Genomic DNA, 21,074 nt, shown 5'->3' on the forward strand with positions numbered 1-21,074 from the left:
ACCGGGATGAATGGACAATGCGACAACATAGTGTATTCCGCCTCTTACATCTTAAAATCGCCATATAAGTCTCAGTGATCAAATCAAAACTCGATTGATTTTAACATAAATCTACTTCAAAATTTGCATTTTCCATTTAGGAATACATCTTTATAAGTAAACTAAATTAAATCGCTTATTTATTCATTATCACAAGTCTTCAAACGTCATGTGATGGACCTTTATTAGACTCAGTGTTGCTTTTATTTCTGGTCATTTGGTATGTTTAAATAGAAATCCATTCACGGTGGTGCTAAGGGGTGGGGGGCGGGGGTGGTATGACGTGTGGGAAGAAATGAATCAGGAGTGCTGTACCTTTCATAACCGCCACTACGCAGACTAAATCAATTCTGCAACAATTTTCATAGGTTCTGCTTAACATATTACTAATACCTTAAAATTGTCTTACCAATAATCGTTCTAATTTGTTCATCACAAGAGTGGCATTTAATGGGATTGAGGTAGGCATTCCTCATACATGCTACACACACCTTTATATTGCTTTTGCAACTGGCAGCGTGGTCCAAAACTTTGTCTTCAACTGCAAGAAAATACATGTAATTTTTAAACGCTACAGCCTTGTACACATAACTTCACTGATAAGCATTGTTTAACAGTGTTCTCTTCTGCGCCATTGCTAGCGGGATTTAGGGTGGATGTACATTTCATTACCTGAATAATAAAGTCCACTATTTTACTCATAACTTATGAACGTCTAAGATAAATCACTGTTATCAACAGAAACAAAAGATTTGGCATCATGTCAATGCTTGCATATCTCAAATAGCTGTTACAAATACACACGAGTACAATATTCGCTCACATGGGACTCATTGCACTTGCAGACCAAAATTAATTACAACAATCTCAATCATACTTAAGTAAAAAATACGACATAGTGATGTTTATCAAAACTCATTCCTTCTAACTATTTTCTAGCTCATGATTTGTTTTAGTTGCCATAAACGTTTTGTTATTGATCTGGAACTGAAGAATATTATTAGTATTCTTTTTTACCTTTTTGGTAAGAGACTGACTCTTACATACAACTATTTTATCATGATAATGGTGAAAACTTGTGCCAAATCATTTGGATATCAATTGTTGGATAAAATGTTCTGAATTGTCATATGACGTACCTACATACCGAGATACCGAATTCAATTACAACATCTCATTCCTATTTATAGTTAACAAGCGAAAAACATTTGAGATACAGCGACCTTGACGTTGATCTGATTGAGTGTCCTAGCGCTAGCTATCAACATTAGCAAAGGGTATTGGCCGAAAACTGATAATTTTTACTTTAGTAACAGTGAAATTCACCTCAGTAGCCCAAAATGCAAATGTACCTTCCTTTTCTCGTAGGTTATCTTATACCAGTAGTCATTTCTAGACATCAGTCCTAGCTAAAATATTAAGTGAAAATCAGTTTTGTAACTTTTCTTAGTAGTGACCTTCACCAAAACTAAAGTGGTCACAAACACAAACCTAAGCTAGATACCTACATACGCCTGTTACACACCGACTGTGGTGACAATACCTCTTTCAAAACTAAAGTAAATTAACACTGACCATTCGCCAGCTAATTTGCATGTCTGTCTTACTATTATCGTATAACCAGGCTTATCATATATTCTTGCATAACAATCACTTTTCACTGGATCCGCCGGAGAAAAAAATCGTGTATTAACAAGGCGATTTACATTATCTGATATAAGATTTACCCAGAAACCTTATTCAAAAGTCATTTTAGAAAAAGATGTAAAAAAATCTCGATCAAACTTGAGTTATTCCTTAAATGGAAATATATCTCTGTAACAATATTTTGTATTTATTTATCTAAATCTGGATAAGATATGAATAAGATATGGGCTTATAACCATTTGCTCTTTTCAAGTATATAGATATTCACTTTAAATACTCATAATTCCAAAAATAAAGGTTACAAAAGAGAGGTATCTTTGTTTCATTTACTGACCGGTAAACATGGATATTGGGAAGAAAGCATGAACACTTGTATATAACTACGATGCAGTATACAACAATAAAACGATGACATACGTGATCAGTCGACCTTAAATATTATATCATGAGGCCTATAAAAACGGAAATTAAGTGTTGTATTCATTTTAATCACATCACACTATATTGAAGAAAGGTTTCCAAAAGTGAGTCCATGACCACATTCAATTATATTACTTAACACAAAATATACTCGGGTACATATTTACGCATATATTTACAGGGCACAGACAAGTGATATGAGATGAAGACCTCAGAGGGAAAACTTATTACTATAACTCATTTAAAGGCTCATAATGATTTTATTTAAAATGTGGCTGCCACATATTCCGTAATGTATGTATACACTATGTCAAGTTCTTGCTTCATACTATTTCTGATAATTATTTTCTCTAGTATTTGTCAAAAGTTTGAATATTGATTAACATAGTGGAAATATTTATTGAATCTATTGTTTTTAGTACTTCCCTATATGACTTTGACTGCAAAAGTTTGCAATATTATAAGTAGCGCTTATATCTATACATAACGTCCTTTTAGATCGCTGTTCCGTCTGTATTAAATATAACATTTAAAGCTTTATTGAACTTTAAAGGGCAAATAAATTAATTTGTATCATATCAATGAACTAAGCAAATTGATTGAAATTAATTAATGTATTTTATCATAATATTCAGTTGTCAATTCTGTTCCGTACCAAGGTATTTTCGTTTGCACATCCATTTAACAATAATCATACTGTATTTGGATTCAGCTGAGTTAGATGTTAACTGATGCGCATATATTAAGTAAATGATTTACACTCAAAAGTAAGGCGACTAAAGTGGTTATTTCTGCAAGTTCATTTAATGATGTAGCATCAAATTTACATCTCTGACAAAGCCTGTCATATCAAAGATAATGTTTCACTTTTTACATGGCAAGTAATAATTCAAACATGTTTTCATATCAGAAAACTAATTTTAAGACACTTTAAGCTATATGAAATTGGATGTGTACCCTTTTAATATATGTTTGGAAATGGTATTATGTCTGCCAGGATTTCACTCTCTAACAAAGAAGCCTCCATCATGACATATTAATGTTAACAATAGACTTGTTTTTATACATTTAAATTGTTCCGTACATGTCTGTGTTCTTAGAGTTACATTTCGACATCAATGCAGCTGTGAGCAGCTTCAAAAAGTGTTCTTCATAATCGAATCCGCGTGATATCACTCTTGGTCCATCCCTACCTACCAGGATTAAGCTATTCAAAGGCCGAAATTAATGCTTGACCAAAACATGACCAGCTAAAGATATAGCCCTCATTTGGCATGCTAGATAAGTGAACACCTGATAGGATGGATGACCTCAATTTGTTTGACACCATTTACTGACTTACATCTTAATGGTTTTGTTATATAACATAACGATATTTCGTGCCAAAAGTTTAAAATAAACAAGTAGAATCTTCATACAACAAACAAATTTTAAAGTAGATTAATTAGTACCATGAAGTGTGGTATAAAAGTAATGATAATACTAATAATATAGAATGTAATAATATATTGAGTACCCATCGCATTTGTAATCCCCAAGGATGAGTTTATTGTACCCCCCGACAACAAAGTTGTAAGGGGGGGGGGTATACTGGTTTCAGGTTGTCTGTCTGTCTGTCTGTCCGTCTGTCTGTCTGTCCGTCTGTCCGTAGACGCAATCTTGTGCGCACCATCTCTCCTTATCCCCTTGACAGAATTTAATGAAACTTCATACAAGTGATCAGTACCAACAGTAGTTGTGCATGGGGCATGTTAGGTTCTTTTAGAAAAAGAAATTGCAGAGTTATGGGACTTTGTTTTTTTGTTACTATACTATATACATAGACACAATCTTGTGCGCACCATCTCTCCTCATCCCCTTGACACAATTTAATGAAACTTCACACAAGTGATTTGTACCAACAGTAGTTGTGCACGGGGCATGTTAGGTTCTTTTAGAAAAAAAAATTGCAGAGTTATGGGACTTTGTTTTTTTGTTACTATACTATATACATAGACACAATTTTGTGCGCACCATCTTTCCTCATCCCCTTGACACAATTTAATGAAACTTCACACAAGTGATCAGTAACAACAATAGTTGTGCATGGGGCATGTCAGGTTCTTTCAGAAAAAAAAATTGCAGAGTTATGGGACTTTGTTTTTTTTGTTACTATATAATATACATAGACACAATTTTGTGCGCACCATCTCTCCTCATCCCCTTGACACAAATTAATGAAACTTCACATAAGTGATCAGTAACAACAGTAGTTGTGCATGGGGCATGTTAGGTTCTTTCAGCGACAAAAATTGCAGAGTTATGGGACTTTGTTTCTTGTTAACATACTATGTACATACAGTCTGCATATGCAATCTTGTGCGTGCCTAATCTACCAAACCCTTACACACAATTTAATGAAACTTCACGCAAGTGATCAGTACCAACCCTAGTTGTGCATGGTGCATGTTACATTCTTTTAGATAAATATTCTGCATAGTTATGGGACTTTTTTTTTTGTTACTATACTGTATACATACAATCTATATACATACAGTCCACATAATTATGCAATCTTGTGTGCGTCAAATTGCAATGTACTGTGTCAGTGCATGCGGGGGGTACATTCATCACCTTTAATGATAGCTCTAGTTTGGTATGCTTTGCCATGAAGACATTAGTTGCAAACAAAAACACAAAAAAAACATATGAAACTTTGTTTATTGCAATATGTTTTAGAAGATTTTCAATACAAAAAATCCCTTTAAGGAGGTAGGTTAGCTTGTTACCAGGTTAAATTCAAATTAGTTGAACCGCAGCATTTTTTTTGTATTTCGTGTTATATGATGTTTTAACTGCTACAATCTCAATTTCGTTTATCTCATTCCCTTCAAGTTCAATTTTTATCCAGGTTTGAAGATCATGACCCTCCAAAGGTATTTCATATTGACAGAAGAAGGAAAATACGGATTCTAACACTTTTCAGTGTATTTTAGTTTCATTGATATTCGTAGAAAACTGCATAGTTGATAATTTTACTAGTATGCGCGTTAGCTTTCTAATATAAGCTTAAAATGAACATGTCGCGGTGCTCGTGTTTCCATGGTAACGCATTTTCTCTCATTTTTAAACAACAATGTATAAAAACGGGATTTTTCGACAGCTTCAGTGGGTAATATTATAAACAAAATACAAAGCACTTTACATGGACCCTATTTTTCCTAAAGTTTAAAGTAACCATGGCAACAGAGATGTTTAAAATAGCTTATATCTTGCTGTTTGTCGTAATTTCTTATAAAAATATTGAATAAAATTATCCTGTTGTTAATGTAGCTTTTAAATATATTATTTCTAATGTAAGTAATATTTTCGTGTTATTTGCATTAATTTAAACAAATTTCACGACTTAAAATAGTTGCAGCAGTACTCTTCGTCTCGCATTTTTCATGGAAACTATTCTCAAGGATATTGTTGAAATGAAAATAAAAAGCCGAAGCTGTTTTCCTTAAATAGACCGGTGTCAACGCTTTGAATTTTACATTAAGATATATAGGTCACGGGCTTCCGTCTCCATCAATTCAACTCAAGAAACCACAATTTTCTACTGAAATTTGAACAAATTTAGATTTTAGTTTTAGTATTAAGTAACAGATTATCAACGGAAACTGAAAAATAGGAATTACAAATCAAACTGCTAGTTTTTTTTTTACTTGAAAATGCCCGTAACAAGGAACCTTTCACCCATCTTTAATCCAAATAACATTGGTTACAATCATCCATTTTCTTACATTCCGCATAAGATTTCAATATAACTACAAAATAGAAGCAAAATATTAATAATCATTCAGAGCAAAAGACTCATGAAAAATATTTCAGCAAATAATGGTTATTTGAAAAATGTCCAAATAAAGGAAATGCACAGAATTAAGTACTTTCAGAATAAAAGCTATTAATTTTGCGCGGTAAATGACACGTAACGTCATGACGTCAATGACGTCACTTTTAGGAAATATTGTTTTGAAGTGTTTCTTTGGCAATTTATTCATTATTTCTGTATTATGAAACCATAAAGCATCAGATAGGAGACAGGTTCATGATTTTTTTTTCAGAATAATGGGTATACAAACACATTTAGTTTGTCGTAAACGTCGTCGTAAATCGTCACGTTTGCTTCCGGTTGGACATGCGCACATACAAATATTATGGTAACCTACCTCCTTAAAGAAAAAACTTTAAATGTAAATCCTTCAGCCCGATGTATATATATATCAAAGCAAAAATGTAACTCAAGTTACCTCCAATACACTTTTAGCATTGTCAATAAACTCATACGGAAAAGAAATGCATGCAATGGAATCAAACTAAGTATTTATATATATATTACCTTGTTAAACCCTAATGAACCTGAATACATAAACAGCATTTATCACTGTTACAGTATTTATACAATTACATCATTAAATGACAGAATTCATTAACACTATTTTTTTTTCGTTCAGTAATACCGCTTTTATGATTGAAATGTATTTATATAAAATAAGTATCAGATATAACTAAATTAATATTGTGTCAAGGATTCAGGTTTTAAATTATTGTTTTGGAATTGTTGTAAATAGTATATGATTTAAATGTATTAAACTGTTGGCCTTTTTTGGAGGCATAATTTGTCGGATTATTTAGGCCCCAAATGCATTGTTTCTTCCGCTGTCTAGATTTAGCATAACTCAGAATTATTTACAACAAAGTTCCATGCTTTGGAAACAAAAAGGGAATATCTTTCCCTATTACATTTGTACTGCATAGAAAATGGAATACTAAAAACAAGAGTTTTCGTAAGACAGTGTCGTAGGGTAAAATAACGGTACATGTAAATCTCTTTAAGGTTTAGCAGTATATCACAAAACAACAGATTTTTTTAACGAATGAACAGCATCTTGACACACAACTTATCTGTCCAATACATGTTTTACTGTTCTGTCCCACAGAGTTGGATACTTAAAATATTCTTAATGAGTTGTCCCCCTTTAAATAAGAATGCCATTTGTAAAGAAATAAATGTAAACAATTGTCAAAAACGATGTTTTACCTAGTTATGTAAAGTTTAAACACTCGCACGATGTTGCAAATGCATCAAAACGAAGACGTGTAACAGCTTTTAAAAAATGGTGAGTTTTTAAAGGCGCTGAACTGTCAAGAAGTGTGGCCCCTTCATGCAGTCCCTTTCCGGAATTCAATACATATATCAGTAAATTGACAATGGTTTTGTAGAATTATATAAATGTTTTATACGCTGTTAAATTTTCAAGTAAAACAATGCTTTCTTTCTATGATTTGATTACGTTCGAACTTTTTTCTCCGAAACATGGGCCTATACCTTAAAGTTCGACTGTTCAACAGCCTTGTCAATTGATTAAAAAACAAAAGTCAAGAAGAGCACTGCAAAATAAAATTATAGAATGTAAAAATGCATGTGTGGTTATCACAGTGGACAAGTGTGTGAAGTTTCAATCAATTTCCATCAGTGGGTACGGAGATACCATCTTACATACAAAGACCTTAACAAAACTTGCAAAGTTGAAAAATGGGCGTAATTTTGCAACAATACAAAATGAATTATAGAACCCGTGCAATGCATGTCATTTTATTATAGCGTACAAATGTGTGAAATTCTGTCCATTTTCAATACTTAGTACTGAGAAACCAACTTATATACAACAAGAGTGCCAGAATGTCACAATATACGCCCGTCACAGCACATTTCTTTACTCTAGCACCTGTATTTGCAAATGGAATTTTAATTTTGTGGTTGTTTAGTAATTATCGTAATTACTTTGTTTTTCTAAATCCACATAAAAACTCCTTACCAGGTAGAGATACCTTAAAATACACCTAAAATTTGAAAGTAACATCTATGTTGTACTACAGAAAAGTGGTCTTGGTTTTTCCCTACGGTCAATTACAAAAAAGTTACAATATAAGTTATTTATAGTAACAAGTAAGGGAAGTTAATCTTGTGCCAAGTTACATCAAAATCCCTCCATGCATGAAGAAGAAATGCTTCGGACAAAGTCATTCTTGTATCTGACCTTAGGCATCTAAGTGTGACCTTGACCTTAGACCTACGGACCTGGTTCTTGCGCATGACACTCCGTCTCGTGGTGCTGAACATGTGTGCCAAGTTATATCAAAATCCCTCCATGCATGAAGAAGATATGCTCCGGACAAAGTTTTCATTCTTGTATCCTTTGACCTCTAAGTGTGACCTTGACCTGGTTGTTGCGCATGACACTCCGTCTCATAATGGTAAACAATTGTGCCAAGTTTCATCAAAATCCCTCCATGCATGAAGAAGATATGCTCCAGACAAAGTCATTCTTGAATTTGACCTTTGACCTCTAAGTGTGACCTTGACCTTAGACCTAGGGACCTGGTTCTTGTAGATGACACTCCGTCTCATAATGGTGAACAACTGTGCCAAGTTCCATCAAAATCCCTACATGCATGAAGAAGATATGCTCCGGACAAAGTCTGTGGACGCCGCCCGCCCGCCCGCCAGGGGCGTTCCCATAATACGTCCTGTTTTTCAAACGGGCGTATAAAAACTGCTCAGTCGATAAAGGGACACACACTTGTGAAAATGCAATGTAGAGGTGTGAAACTTGTACAATGTAGGTCGATACGTCACAGTAAATAAGTGTATGAAGTTTCAATCCATTCACACAAGTTGTTACTGAGATATTAGCTTACATACTTACAAGTTATAAAATCGAGACGTCGACGCCGGCGAAAATGTGTCACATAGCTCTACCTATTCTTCGAATGATAATGATTGGAATTATGTACTCTTTTAGTAATATTAGATATCTTACTGAGTTGATTTATACCCCGAATACTGCTTTGTAAGGGAAGAAAAGAACATTTTGTCTACATCATAGAGCACATCACAACTCTGCAATACTCGACTGGAATACCTTAAAAAGTGTGAAAGTTGTTTCTACCTATTTGTTTTTAACGATAAATTGAGGATGATGCGGAAAGGAGTAACCAGAATGACCTTTAAAATTAACCAAGTGAATTTATAAACCGTATGTAAAAAGAATCTAAGGACTCTGTTTGTCCTCATCTCTTCCCACTTCTTGAAAATATATATCGTTCACATCTACGCTTCATGTTGATTTTAGCTTTAATGTATTAAAACCTCATAAAATCTACGAAAATATTTTATCCCATATAGTAGATTTGAGGAAGACGGAGTATGAAAGTTCACTCTCCGACTTTTGCCCACCCAAGAAGACAAGATTTCACTCATATCTACACTTCATGACGTATGGTACTAATGTATGACGTTTTATTTGATTTTTTTTTAAAGTATAGCAATAGTTAGAAACTTATTGATACAATAATGCCAGAGTAATCATTTTGTCTAAGTCCAAGGGCGCATCACTCAGTCAGCCCTGACAAAATTCTTGCACATCTACTACTTAACATCATAGCGATCATGTTTATAAAGCTTCATTTGAATCTCCTTAAATCATAATCATGTGCAGAGATAATTTCAACAGAAAGTTTCTTCAACTAACTGACTGATCAAGCTGTCAGCCCTAACGCTGCAGTAAACATTATGAGCGCAACTCAGCTACATACCAACCTTCTTACGGAATTGTATTTGGAGATTAAGTCCGAACAAGAATATGTAGATCGATTTTGTTTGATTTTTGATAAAAATACACTTACTCTATAAAAGCCGTATATTATGCTTAATATACTTTCTGATGAGCATTCCTATGAATACTTTTTTAAATTCCAAAGGGTTTTCATTTTTTCAGCTACTGAGTCAGTTTAGATCGTCTGTTTGTTTGATTCAGAATATAGAGAATAATAGGTTAGTGCCGTAGATGGAGAAAGTTTATCTGGCTCGGCTCCGGACGTTATCGGGTTCGCCTTCGGCTCACCCGATAACCTCCTTCATCTCGCCAGATAAACTTTCTCCATCTTAGACACTAACCTATTCTTCTATTTATCTTGTCATTACTTCATTTTCCGATATTTGGCAATTTATTTTACAAAAATTAGTGTGCGACAACCGTTTTAATGACGTCATATTTGTAATGACGTCACTTAAATAATGACGTCATCACCGACACAGTAATGTGGTTACAATTGAAAAATGGCAATAACTTCTTCGTTTTTGAATAAAAATTCATTATTTGACCACTCATTTTCTTAGTTCGGACATTTCCAACACAATGGTGATGGTTTCAATGCAAAATTTCTTATGACAACAATATCGATTATAAGGTCACATGATCAAATGACCGTATATCACTGGTCACGTGTCAACTGACAGTATATCAAGAAAGATATACGGCACCCTGATATCGGGTCGAAAATACTGCAAGTGACAGGATAAAAGAATAATAGTGGTATTGCATGGCCAAGTTTACAACGGATAACAAGTGCTCAATCCTGAGTCTGGATATGGCTTGCTAAAATTTGAGACACAATTATAGTAACGTGCTTCAAAGCCTTTTTTGGTAAAAATCAAGAAGTCATCGGATTCTGAAATCAAAATATTACTAACGAACTATTTGGAGATGGACACTACATAATCAAAATAACCCACATGTAAATCTTAAGTATTGTGTGCTAAGAAATATTCACTACCTTCTGGATAGACTAAACACATTTCACATCTATGTTTGTCCTTGGTGGTGTCCTTAGTGGAATCCTTTGTCTTATCCTGTGTTATCTCACAAGGAGTCCATTTGTCCACATTGCTACTTCTAACAATACTCTGTAGATATGAAAAGTTCATACAAACCCATAAATAAAAGTAGAAATCTAACACTATATTTATCACCTTTTTGTTTTATTGTCCTTCAGATTGACAGTAGCTCATAAACTGGTACAATATTCATATCGAGATGTCAGTATGAAACAATTGTTACTGCTACTTTTAAAATTGTTTAGGAGAATAATAACATATATCTTGTTTTGACAAAAAGAACATTAAATCAGTTTTGGCTCTATTATATAAAATGCGCTGTCTAACGACCTCGCGCTCCACTGTTTGAAGTCCTTACTAAGCAAAAGTTTCTAGGTTGAAATGGGGCAAACGTTAAGTCAGAGGTATGAAACCCGGCTCAGACTTGTCATTTGATTTTGTCAACTACTTATGAAACGATTGAACGCATTCTTTACAATAGTTTCTTAAAGCTGCTTACATGCAAATATTGCTTACAATCTTAACGAAGAAAGGGCATAATTTCGCCTAAATAAAACTGATTTAACTTCTCATGTGAGCTCATCACATTACACAAAAATCTGAAAATATTTGGCTAGTTGTTTTATAGAAACCTGCTAACATGCAAACCCTTAGCCAGAATATCTAAGTTAAAAAGGGACATTCTGTTGACAAAATGAAAGAAGAATTTCTGTAATCTACTTGGTTAGGCCAACTCATTAAGCTAAAGACATGTGAGAAAACTAAAAGCATCTGGTAGTTAAGAGAGACCAGCTTACATGCAAAACTTTTTGTGAGGCGGACACCGATGCCAACATAGACAAGACGTTAGCAAAAGGGTCACAACAAAAGCTGTCAAAAGCATAACTTTTTACGAAATTTGAAGAAATTCCACATAAATACTTTCACACTGAAATTCTAAAATAAATGTTAAAATAAATACTTATAAGAGCTTATGAACGAAACTAGTGTGACTGATTATTTTATATAAGGGTGAAATATGAAGTTGTTATCCAAATAAGTGTTTGAAGTCCAAATCAGAATACTTCTATTGATCCAAAGAAAGCCAGCAGACATGTCGCTTATTATAATATTTCTACTGAAAATCCAAAATAATGAATCACGAAACTTAGGACGAAACTATTGTATCCGATTTATTTCTCCAATTTTTACCCCTACTTTGAAGTCATCAAATGGGTTATCATAATTTATAGATTAAACAAGTATTATAATATAATGTTTATAATTTAGTCATTTTGAAGATGTTACACAAAATAGCCCAAACAGTAAGAAAAACTTATGCTTTTACCACCTCAATAGTTTAACTGAGAACCTGTATATTTGATTTGGTATCTGGTTTGTTTGCTAAAATTTTGGATACTGTTTATCACAAGGAGCTCAAGTAAATAAAACTAACAATTTGGGTCAATACTGGATCTTTTTTCGATTTACATCTCTCCATTTATGACAATTATTGAACACAATAATGATGGCAAGACAGATGCTTTTCATTTTAGTATTGTATATACGGCATTTACTTAGGGATATTCAACGGGCAACATCGGATAGTACATACATCTCTCAATATATTCGGTTAGCTAAAGCGTGTAGTCAAGTTGAGGATTTGAAGAACTGACGGGACAGGTGAAGGATGCTATTGAAAAAAGAAGTCCGACGATTGATATCTGACTTCTATCCTGTTTCGTCGCGCATTTTTAAGTGTTTTTATTTCTACTCTTTCTTTTGTAAAGGTATTGAGTAGAAATATGTATGTATCTTTAGGCTTCCTTTACCGTATCAATTTACAAATTAATTTGTCTGTTTTAGGATCGCACCATACCTTCTGTTACTAATAAATTAAGGGGAATACGAAAATGGATTTAGAGTAAGTTTGAGTAAATCATTGTGTTTAACAGAAAAATTAACAGTCAACTTTCTGCCTGCAAACAGACATCTTTCATTGGTGTTTGGTGATACACTTAGTTAAATAGTATAAAGTTGATTGAACAAAGCAGATGAAATTTATACATATACATGTATTTGCTTTCGACTAGGTGGTGGTATTGCATTAATGTCAACATCACTGTTTAAGTTAAAGCGAACAAGGCTTGGGATCTACCAGATCATAATTGCTTTTTAATTGAACCCTTTAGAAGTTCTTCATAAATGATAATGCATGAAGTCTGCAGACATATCTTTGGAATGAGTGGTCTTTCCATATTCCGGTTATAAATAATAAAATCTATAACAGATCCTTTGGAAGCAAAGAATGCAACCAAGAAGAATAATAACAGACTCGGGTTGATTGAGTCTGTTCATGAGAGGTAATAAAAATTTGCAACACCTCTCATGCCCCTAGCACCTGCTTAAGCGGAACTCTATTACACATATGTTGAATGGACTTCATGATCCCAAAGGACCAGAAAATATAACAACACTGAATCTAAGTGCGGGGAGACTTTTTACAGCCGCCACACGGCACTTAAAGATTGCTGTTGTGATAATTAATAAAATCTGTAAAAAGATCCTTTGGAAGCAAAGAATGCAATCAAGAAGAATAATAGCAGACCCGGTTTGATTGAGTCTGTTCATGAGAAGTAATGAAATGTGCAACACCTCTCACGCCCTATAGCACCTGCTTAAGCGGAACTCTATTATACATATGTTGATTGGACACCATGATCCCAAAGGACCAGAAAATATAACAACACTGAATCCAAGTACGGGGAGACTATTAATAGCCGCCACACGGCACTTAAAGATTGCTGTTGTGATAGTTAATAAAATCTGTAAAAAGATCCTTTGGAAGCGAAAATCAAAACTTAAACAGAATGAAGTCGTTGTTGAATATTAATCTAATTGTAAACTCATTACTTTTAGCCTGACTGTGCTAAATTTTGTCGTGTATTTTAACAACCATTATGTTGATAGATAAAGGCTGTTAACTCAATTAACGGTTCTTTCAATATTAACGAGATTTGGGCTGTAGGGGGTAACAATAGTCTATCAGGAAACGATTGCTATGTTATGTTTGCAACAAAAGAAACAAAAAGAATTAAAGGTATGGTTGATTTATCGCAATAACAGAGCATTTCAAACACAGCTAGAAACCCATGCATCGCAAAATAGGCCAACAACAAAGAAAAACATGTGACGGTTATCTTCAAGATCCAGCAAATAAGTACATTTTAAGCGGGTATATAAAACGGTCGGGATGGTTGGAAAAGTGGAAAAAGCAAGGACGAACATTCAAAAGAAAAGCCACGCTTCAAAAATGCAGTCACCCTACACCAAAAGTAGCACAAACAAGCACGTGGACGACACGCACGCACGCACGCATGGACGCACAAAGGCAGGCACGCACACAGGCAGGCACGACACACACACACCCACACACGCACAAACACACACACACACAGAAAACATACAAACAAGCGAAAAATAAAACAACACAGTTGGACACTACCCATTCCTATGGCCAAAACAAAAAAAATGTTGGCGCCAAATGCACTCATAGTAAAAGGAGAGTGGGCGTAAAGGCAAGGGGGCAGTAGGGGATCGAAAAGTAGAGATTTATCATCAACAAACACAAACAACACAATACGTAACATAAAATATAAACGGACACAAAACAAGCTGAAAATATCGGCACCGCCTTGGGCCGTCTATTAAAATATAAAAAGGAAACTGGGGCTTTAAAGACGTTTAGGGCACTTACCCTATTTTCAAGTAAGACAAGACAGTGTAAATAGAATTGAATAAATCCCCACTGAAAAAGGCCAAAATAACACATTATATTAACTAAAAAATTTAAAAGTGTCAATCTAAGATGTGCGTGAACTTAGCCAGCGTAGCCAGAGTAACCAGAGTTCAGCCAGAGTAGCCAGAATTCTGGGTACTCTGGCTGGCCAGAGTAACTAGAGTTCAGCCAGAGTAGCCAGAGTAGCTAGGACTCTGGTATTCTGGCTGACCAGAGTAGCCAGAGATCAGCCAGAGTAGCCAGAGTTCAGCCAGATTAGCCAGAGTTTCTAGGATTTTATCATGTTCTGGCTACTCTGGTCAGCCAGAGTAGCCAGAGTAACCAGGCCCCGTGTTCACAAAACATTTTCAGTCTTAGCTGTGTTTGATTATGAAACTTGATATGTCATTTCTGTCCAAATAGCATGTTTAAAACTGAATTTCAAGTAAATAACTATTTTCAAGTGGCTATTCAGTATTTATGGTCAGTTTCAGTTTAAATTTAACCTTGAAGATTTCGTAGAATTGGCATTAAAATCTCAAAAGTCAAACTGAGCTGAGATCGAAATATGTTTTGTGAACACGGGTCCAGGATTTCATTTGCTCTGGTTACTCTGGCTGGCCAGAGTAGCCTGAGTTTCCAGGATTTTAACATGTTCTGGCTACACAGGTCAGCCAGAGTAGCCAGAGTAACCAGGCTTTCATTTGCTCTGGCTACTCTGGCTAGCCAGAACAGCTAGAATTTCCAAGATGCCCATTGGTTCTAGCTACCCTGGTTAGCCAGAATAGCAAGAGAAAATACAGTAAAACCTGTTGCGAAATGATCATTTTGGTACTCTCAGGGTTGCTTTTTGTGTTTTATGTATCAAGTGATTCATAAAATGGACTTCAAAGAATTGTCTTATTTTTCAGACAGCAGCCAGAGTAGTCAGATTTTCTAGGGTTTTAACATGCTCTGGCTACTCTGGTCAGCCAGAGTAATCAGGATTTCATTAGCTCTGGCTACTATGGCTAGCTAGAACAGCAAGAATTTCCGAGATGCCCATTGGTACTAGCTACCCTGGCTAGCCAGAATAACCAGAGAAAATTCAGTAAAACCTGTTGCCACAGTAGCCAGAGTAGTCAGAACTCTGGTTACCCTGGCTGACCAGAACAGCCAATTTCATTATTTTCACATAGTCTTCCTACTCTGGCTGGCCAGCGTAACCAGGAATAGCTGAAATGCGCACGGGTTCTGGTTACTCTGGCTGGCCAGAACAGCCAGAGAAAATACAGTCAAACATGAAAGCTAGAGCCGTATGTAATCTACCAATAAGCCGAACAGAATTATGATATTCCTTCAAATTTCTTCAAAAATGACTTTAGTTTCAACGTCCCTCAAATCGGGTTGTACAGTTTTCTATATGCTTATACAGTTCAATTCCAAATTCGTTGTTCTCAAGACTCTAAATGTAAAAATAAAAAGTCGTAAAAGCATTGCGAGTCGGGATATTCAAGGCTGTATCATACACACATGCTAGTCATATGCCTGTGTCATGTAAAAAGGTATTTTTCAAACCATGTTCTTCTATCCTTTAACAGTTTATACAGGTTCTGGCTTCTTATTTATTTTTCCCCATCTAGCAGAAAAGATATCATATCCTTCGCACTACCATAAGGTTTTCAAAGGGTTTTTGCTGCACCCACCACTAAATTCATCCTCCCATGAAGGGTAGATACGACGAAGCGACACCCATCCATCCTGGATCTTCAGTATTTATACGGCTGTATGCCATACCACACTGGACCTCCATAATTATCGTAATTTGTCGATGTCCACATGCATTCCAATCGATTAGCATAACTTGATAAAATGTGCTATTAGTAATGGTCTTGACTAGGGATTAGTTTCTTTAGTATTATGACTGTCTTTCTGACTGGTCTTAACAAGTTTTGTACCTTGTGTTTTTCAGTTGCTGTTCTACTTTGACACAACTGATATCATGTCATGATATAAAATTTTACATTTCCTGAATTCCAAATTACCGGATGTCCTACACCAAATACTAGGGGAAATCCCTTGAATAACCAATACGAAGAACACTGGAGCTTGTTTTCTGCTGACAGGCTCTGTAACCATTCCCTTACGAAAAAAACCCCATTCCCTTACGGTAGCTTTTTGTCACAATCATGATTTTTGACTGTCTTTAATCTTGTTTGGTTGTAATGTAAAATGTCCTTTATTCCCTTGAAGGGAGGCGTATTAAATTTGCACTGTCACACTTCTGTCGTTTCATTCATCAGACTGTTGTCCATTTGTCCGCCACACTTTGGAGGCACTTGTCACTAATCAGTGACTAATGTCACAGATCTTGTTAATTTATTACTCGCCGCCAGGAGGCGGTGGGCTTATTTGTATGCTATTTTTTTTTTCGCGTGTGGGACATGGATCAAGTCACGTGACAGGTTTTCGATACTGTATTTTTTTATTCGTAGATGTGTGTTACACTAATACTTTATTTAAATGATAAAATATTATATTTATGTATATATATTTATTACTTTTTTTTAAAATAAGAAAAAACTTGGGTCACGTGACACGTTTCGACCATTTACGTAACACATCGTAAGTTACGACCAGCTTCAACTTCCGCTTTCGGATGGCTGTGACCTAGTTCACACGATCCTTTTGTTTACATTTTCATTTTTACAATTTTCGCCTTTCATGTGGTACATTTGGCTTAGATACAAGAATTTTATAATTTGGTTGTGATGTAGGATTACCACGATTATCGGAGATTTGTAGAATAATGCGTTTTGTTTATATTAAATTGTAACAACGGATTGATGCCTATGACGTCATCAATATCTGCGTACATAACATGTAAACAAATAATCAGCTGTTCAGTGAGATGATAACCTTTGATAGAGATATCTAAAGTCTGTTGAGTAAATGGAAATGTGTTTACATTGCATCTGTTAGGATTCTGGTTAGGAAAGTGTGGTTAGTTTGCATAAACTATAGATATTAGATTTTTTTAGGATACGATTTAATATATTTAGATTGCCATGACCTGTAATGACCCCAATTGTTTTTGAGATCATTAGCCCAAAAAAATTTCTCACAATAAAAAATGACATTCATTATGACAGATCTGAATATACATTTCTGGCGGCGGAAAACTTTTCACTTGTTAGTCTATTACATGACAAGCAGCTATTGGAGTGTGTCTGGACTCTTCTAGATATGAAAACCCTCCCTTCCTATGTGTCTTTGTTGCAACAGATTTTGATTGACCGGATTTGTGACTGGATAAGAGTGGGTATGGAGTTGCAGAGGGGTGAGTGAAAAGTATTGTTCTGGATGCTATTTATTTTCTCATATGAATGATATAAGGAAAATAAAGTACCAGTTGTCTTCATAGAATAATAAATCAATGCTTAATCTTTGCAGCTTAGAAAATTTCATAAGAACCGGTACAGTGTTACTATTAATTTGAAAAGTAATTTTATCACAAAGTGACAAGGTGAGCTTTTGTGATCACATTTCATCTGTGTGTGCCTACGTCAACAATTGGCGTGAACACTCTAGACAGACACCACAATTTTGTGTAGCAAGGGACCCTCTTAGGTTTAATACACTGTTACCCATCACTGAATATAGCGGTGTTACACCGCCGAAACGTAAACAAAACAGCAGATGAACTACATGTTCAAACAGCTGTCCAAATACAGGTATAAACTGAGTCTAGTTATAGTATAACCACTAAAATTTTTTTTATCATTTCTTAATCCTGTTTAATTACATGCAGAAAATATATTCTAGACTGATTATATAGGCTAAAACTTAGTCTCATAAGAAGTTAGTTCGTACTCAGTCATTTCGACCCTGAGGACGAATCGTTTGGGTGCTTGAAAAATAAGGTCGTATGTGCAAATGCTATTTTAAGCAAACACAAAAAAAAAACTATCTACAAAGAAGACAACCCATTTTTATGTAAAAACTGTTTTCTCAAAATAGCATTTTTTGCACATGATTTTTCTAAGGCGTCGATATAGCTTACACCGGGTACCAGTATTGGAACCAGTAGGAAAGCGTTTATCGATACCGACGGTAATCAAGCACCCAAACGATTCGTCTTCAGGGTCGAAATGAATATTTTCTGCATGTAATTAAACAGGATTAAGAAAATGAATAAATATTTAGTGGTTTTACTATAACTAGACTCAGTTTTTACCTGTATACATTTGGACATTTTTTTGGAACATGTAGTTCGTCTGCTGTTTTGTTTACGTTTCGGCGGTGTAACACCGTTATATTCAGTGATGGGTAACAGTATATTAAATCTAAGAGGGTCCCCTTGCTACACAACTTGTGGTGTCTAGAGTGTTCACGCCAACTGTTGACGTAGGCACACACAGACAAAATATGATCACAAAAGCTCACCTTGTCACTTTGTGATAAAACTACTTGTCAAACTAATATAATAACACTGTACCGATTCATATGACATTTTCTAAGCTGCAAAGATTAAGCATTGATTTATTATTCTAATATGAAAAAGGCAAAGCATCTGAGCGACCGTAGCTTAAACGACAAAGAAACTATTCACTGCTAAAAATAATTCGCGAAAACCTAGTCACTTGACTTCAAAAGAAAAAAAATAGTGTCATCATACCTGTAACAACGAATATCATACGTTGCAAAATTTATGGAAAGCCGGTGTCACGGTGACGTCATTACCTATTTGCCGCGTTCATGTGACTTTATGCTTATTAATGACATCTTTTCCATTTTCTGGCCAATGCTTGGTCTTTTAAAACAAAATGATATATTTTTCTACACACTGGAAATCTTGCATTAATTTTGAGTGATGGGTAATATTCAGCAATTAAATGAAGTTCTGTTTTCACTGCGAACAAAGCATTTCCTGTGAGCACCTGTCCTCTAGGGTGCGCTTTTCGTAAAATAAAAGCAAAACTGAAATTATTTCCATAACATAACTTTTTAAAAATAAAAACATCTAAATGAATATAGGGATGTAACTCAAATATGAAAAAAAAAATCAAAAAAAAAAATCCCCGACTTTGACGGAAGTAGAAAAACTGACGGCCCCCTGACGTCGACGTAGGTTTTTCAGCTATATCACTTTGCTTCATTTGGCACACTTTTGTTATAATCGCCTACATATTGCCGTAAGGCGAGCTACGCGCTCGCTATGAAGCCAGTTGGTACCTTATTTTCCTTGTTCATAACTTAATCAGGGCTATTATATTTCGATCTTCTCAGATCGTTCAGCACGACCTTTATGTCGTGTTATTGGTACTGTTTAGTTTCTCAACATGACCATTTCGGCCTGGGTGGTTCCAATACTCCCACTTTCATAGCCTTGGGTATTGTATAATCACCCCTTGGATATGGTGCCTGCTTTTTAATTTTGTCTTTTGACAGTTCCTGTGATACGCAGGCTCCATAACCTTAGATCCCCTTCCTAAATTCCTGTTTGTTTAGTTCTGCCCATTGTTTTCTCGTTTGGGGCACACCCTTTTCTTTATCTGGGGACCAAACGCCGCTCTTCATGGAATTACACGCCTCAACACGTGTATCATTGAAGGTTCCATGTTCACCGCCGTTTGAATACATCTGCGGATGTTTCTAAATTGATTTTTGTACTTTTAGCATATGTAAAAGGTTGAGTTCTGCTCAACCCGGGGCTAGAGGGCGTGGACGGTAGCATGCATTTCCACTACCGTCCATGAACAGGCTCAATCAAACCGAGCCTGCAACATTTTCGTTTCTGTCGTGTTGAGCGACCTGTGAAGTTTCCTATTTTCTCTATTTTATCATGACATCACAGTACATAAGGGGTTCTAACTGGCCAGTCAGAGAGCTGCATTTTCGAGTACCTGCCAGTTTCCACTTGGGTATAACGAAGTATATTTACAATGAACATATAGTGACTTTAGAAATAAATATCACACTATTTTAGAAATCAAATTAAGATTTTTCACTGCACATGCCGCAGATGATGCTACAAACAACAAAACTAAGTTTCATTGAAATATATTATCGAATTAATACCTTTATTTTAGTTAGAAGTTTGAGATTTTACACAGGGAGTCTATGATAAAGTCCGAGTAAAATGTAATCATTACCAAAGTGAAATTAGTATAATTCCGCAATGTTTTGGACATGTTAAAATTATGAATGTCATTCATATGAGAAAATACATAGCATCCAGAACAAAACTTTTCACTCACCCCTCTGCAACTCCATACCCACTCCTATCAAGTCACAAATCCAGTCAATAAAAATCTATTGCAACAAAAACACATGGGAAGGTAGGGTTTTCATATCTAGAAGAGTCCAGACACACTCCAATAGCTGCTTGTCATGTAATAAATTAATGAATTAACAAGACCTGTGACATTAGTCACTGATTACTGACAAATGCCTCCAAAGTGTGGCGAACAAATGGACAACAGTCTGATGAATGAAAAGACGGAAGTGTGACAGTGCAAATTTAAT

At 35.2% G+C, this 21,074-nt stretch overlaps 1 protein-coding gene across 1 annotated transcript in view; it reads right to left on the reverse strand.

The window, feature by feature from the left end:
* Nucleotides 1–448: 448 nt before the first annotated feature.
* Nucleotides 449–21,074, reverse strand: part of LOC128552721 (uncharacterized) — a gene marked incomplete at both ends in the record, with an annotated part of 53,260 nt that continues 32,634 nt past the window's right edge. Inside the window, 2 exons of the mRNA XM_053533769.1 lie at nt 449–580; nt 10,750–10,879. Coding sequence (XP_053389744.1) covers nt 449–580; nt 10,750–10,879 — 262 coding nt within the window. The remainder of the gene's footprint in view (nt 581–10,749; nt 10,880–21,074) is intronic.

This window comes from Mercenaria mercenaria, unplaced genomic scaffold (assembly GCF_021730395.1).
Source record: "Mercenaria mercenaria strain notata unplaced genomic scaffold, MADL_Memer_1 contig_3085, whole genome shotgun sequence".
NCBI classification, from domain to species: Eukaryota; Metazoa; Mollusca; class Bivalvia; order Venerida; family Veneridae; genus Mercenaria; species Mercenaria mercenaria.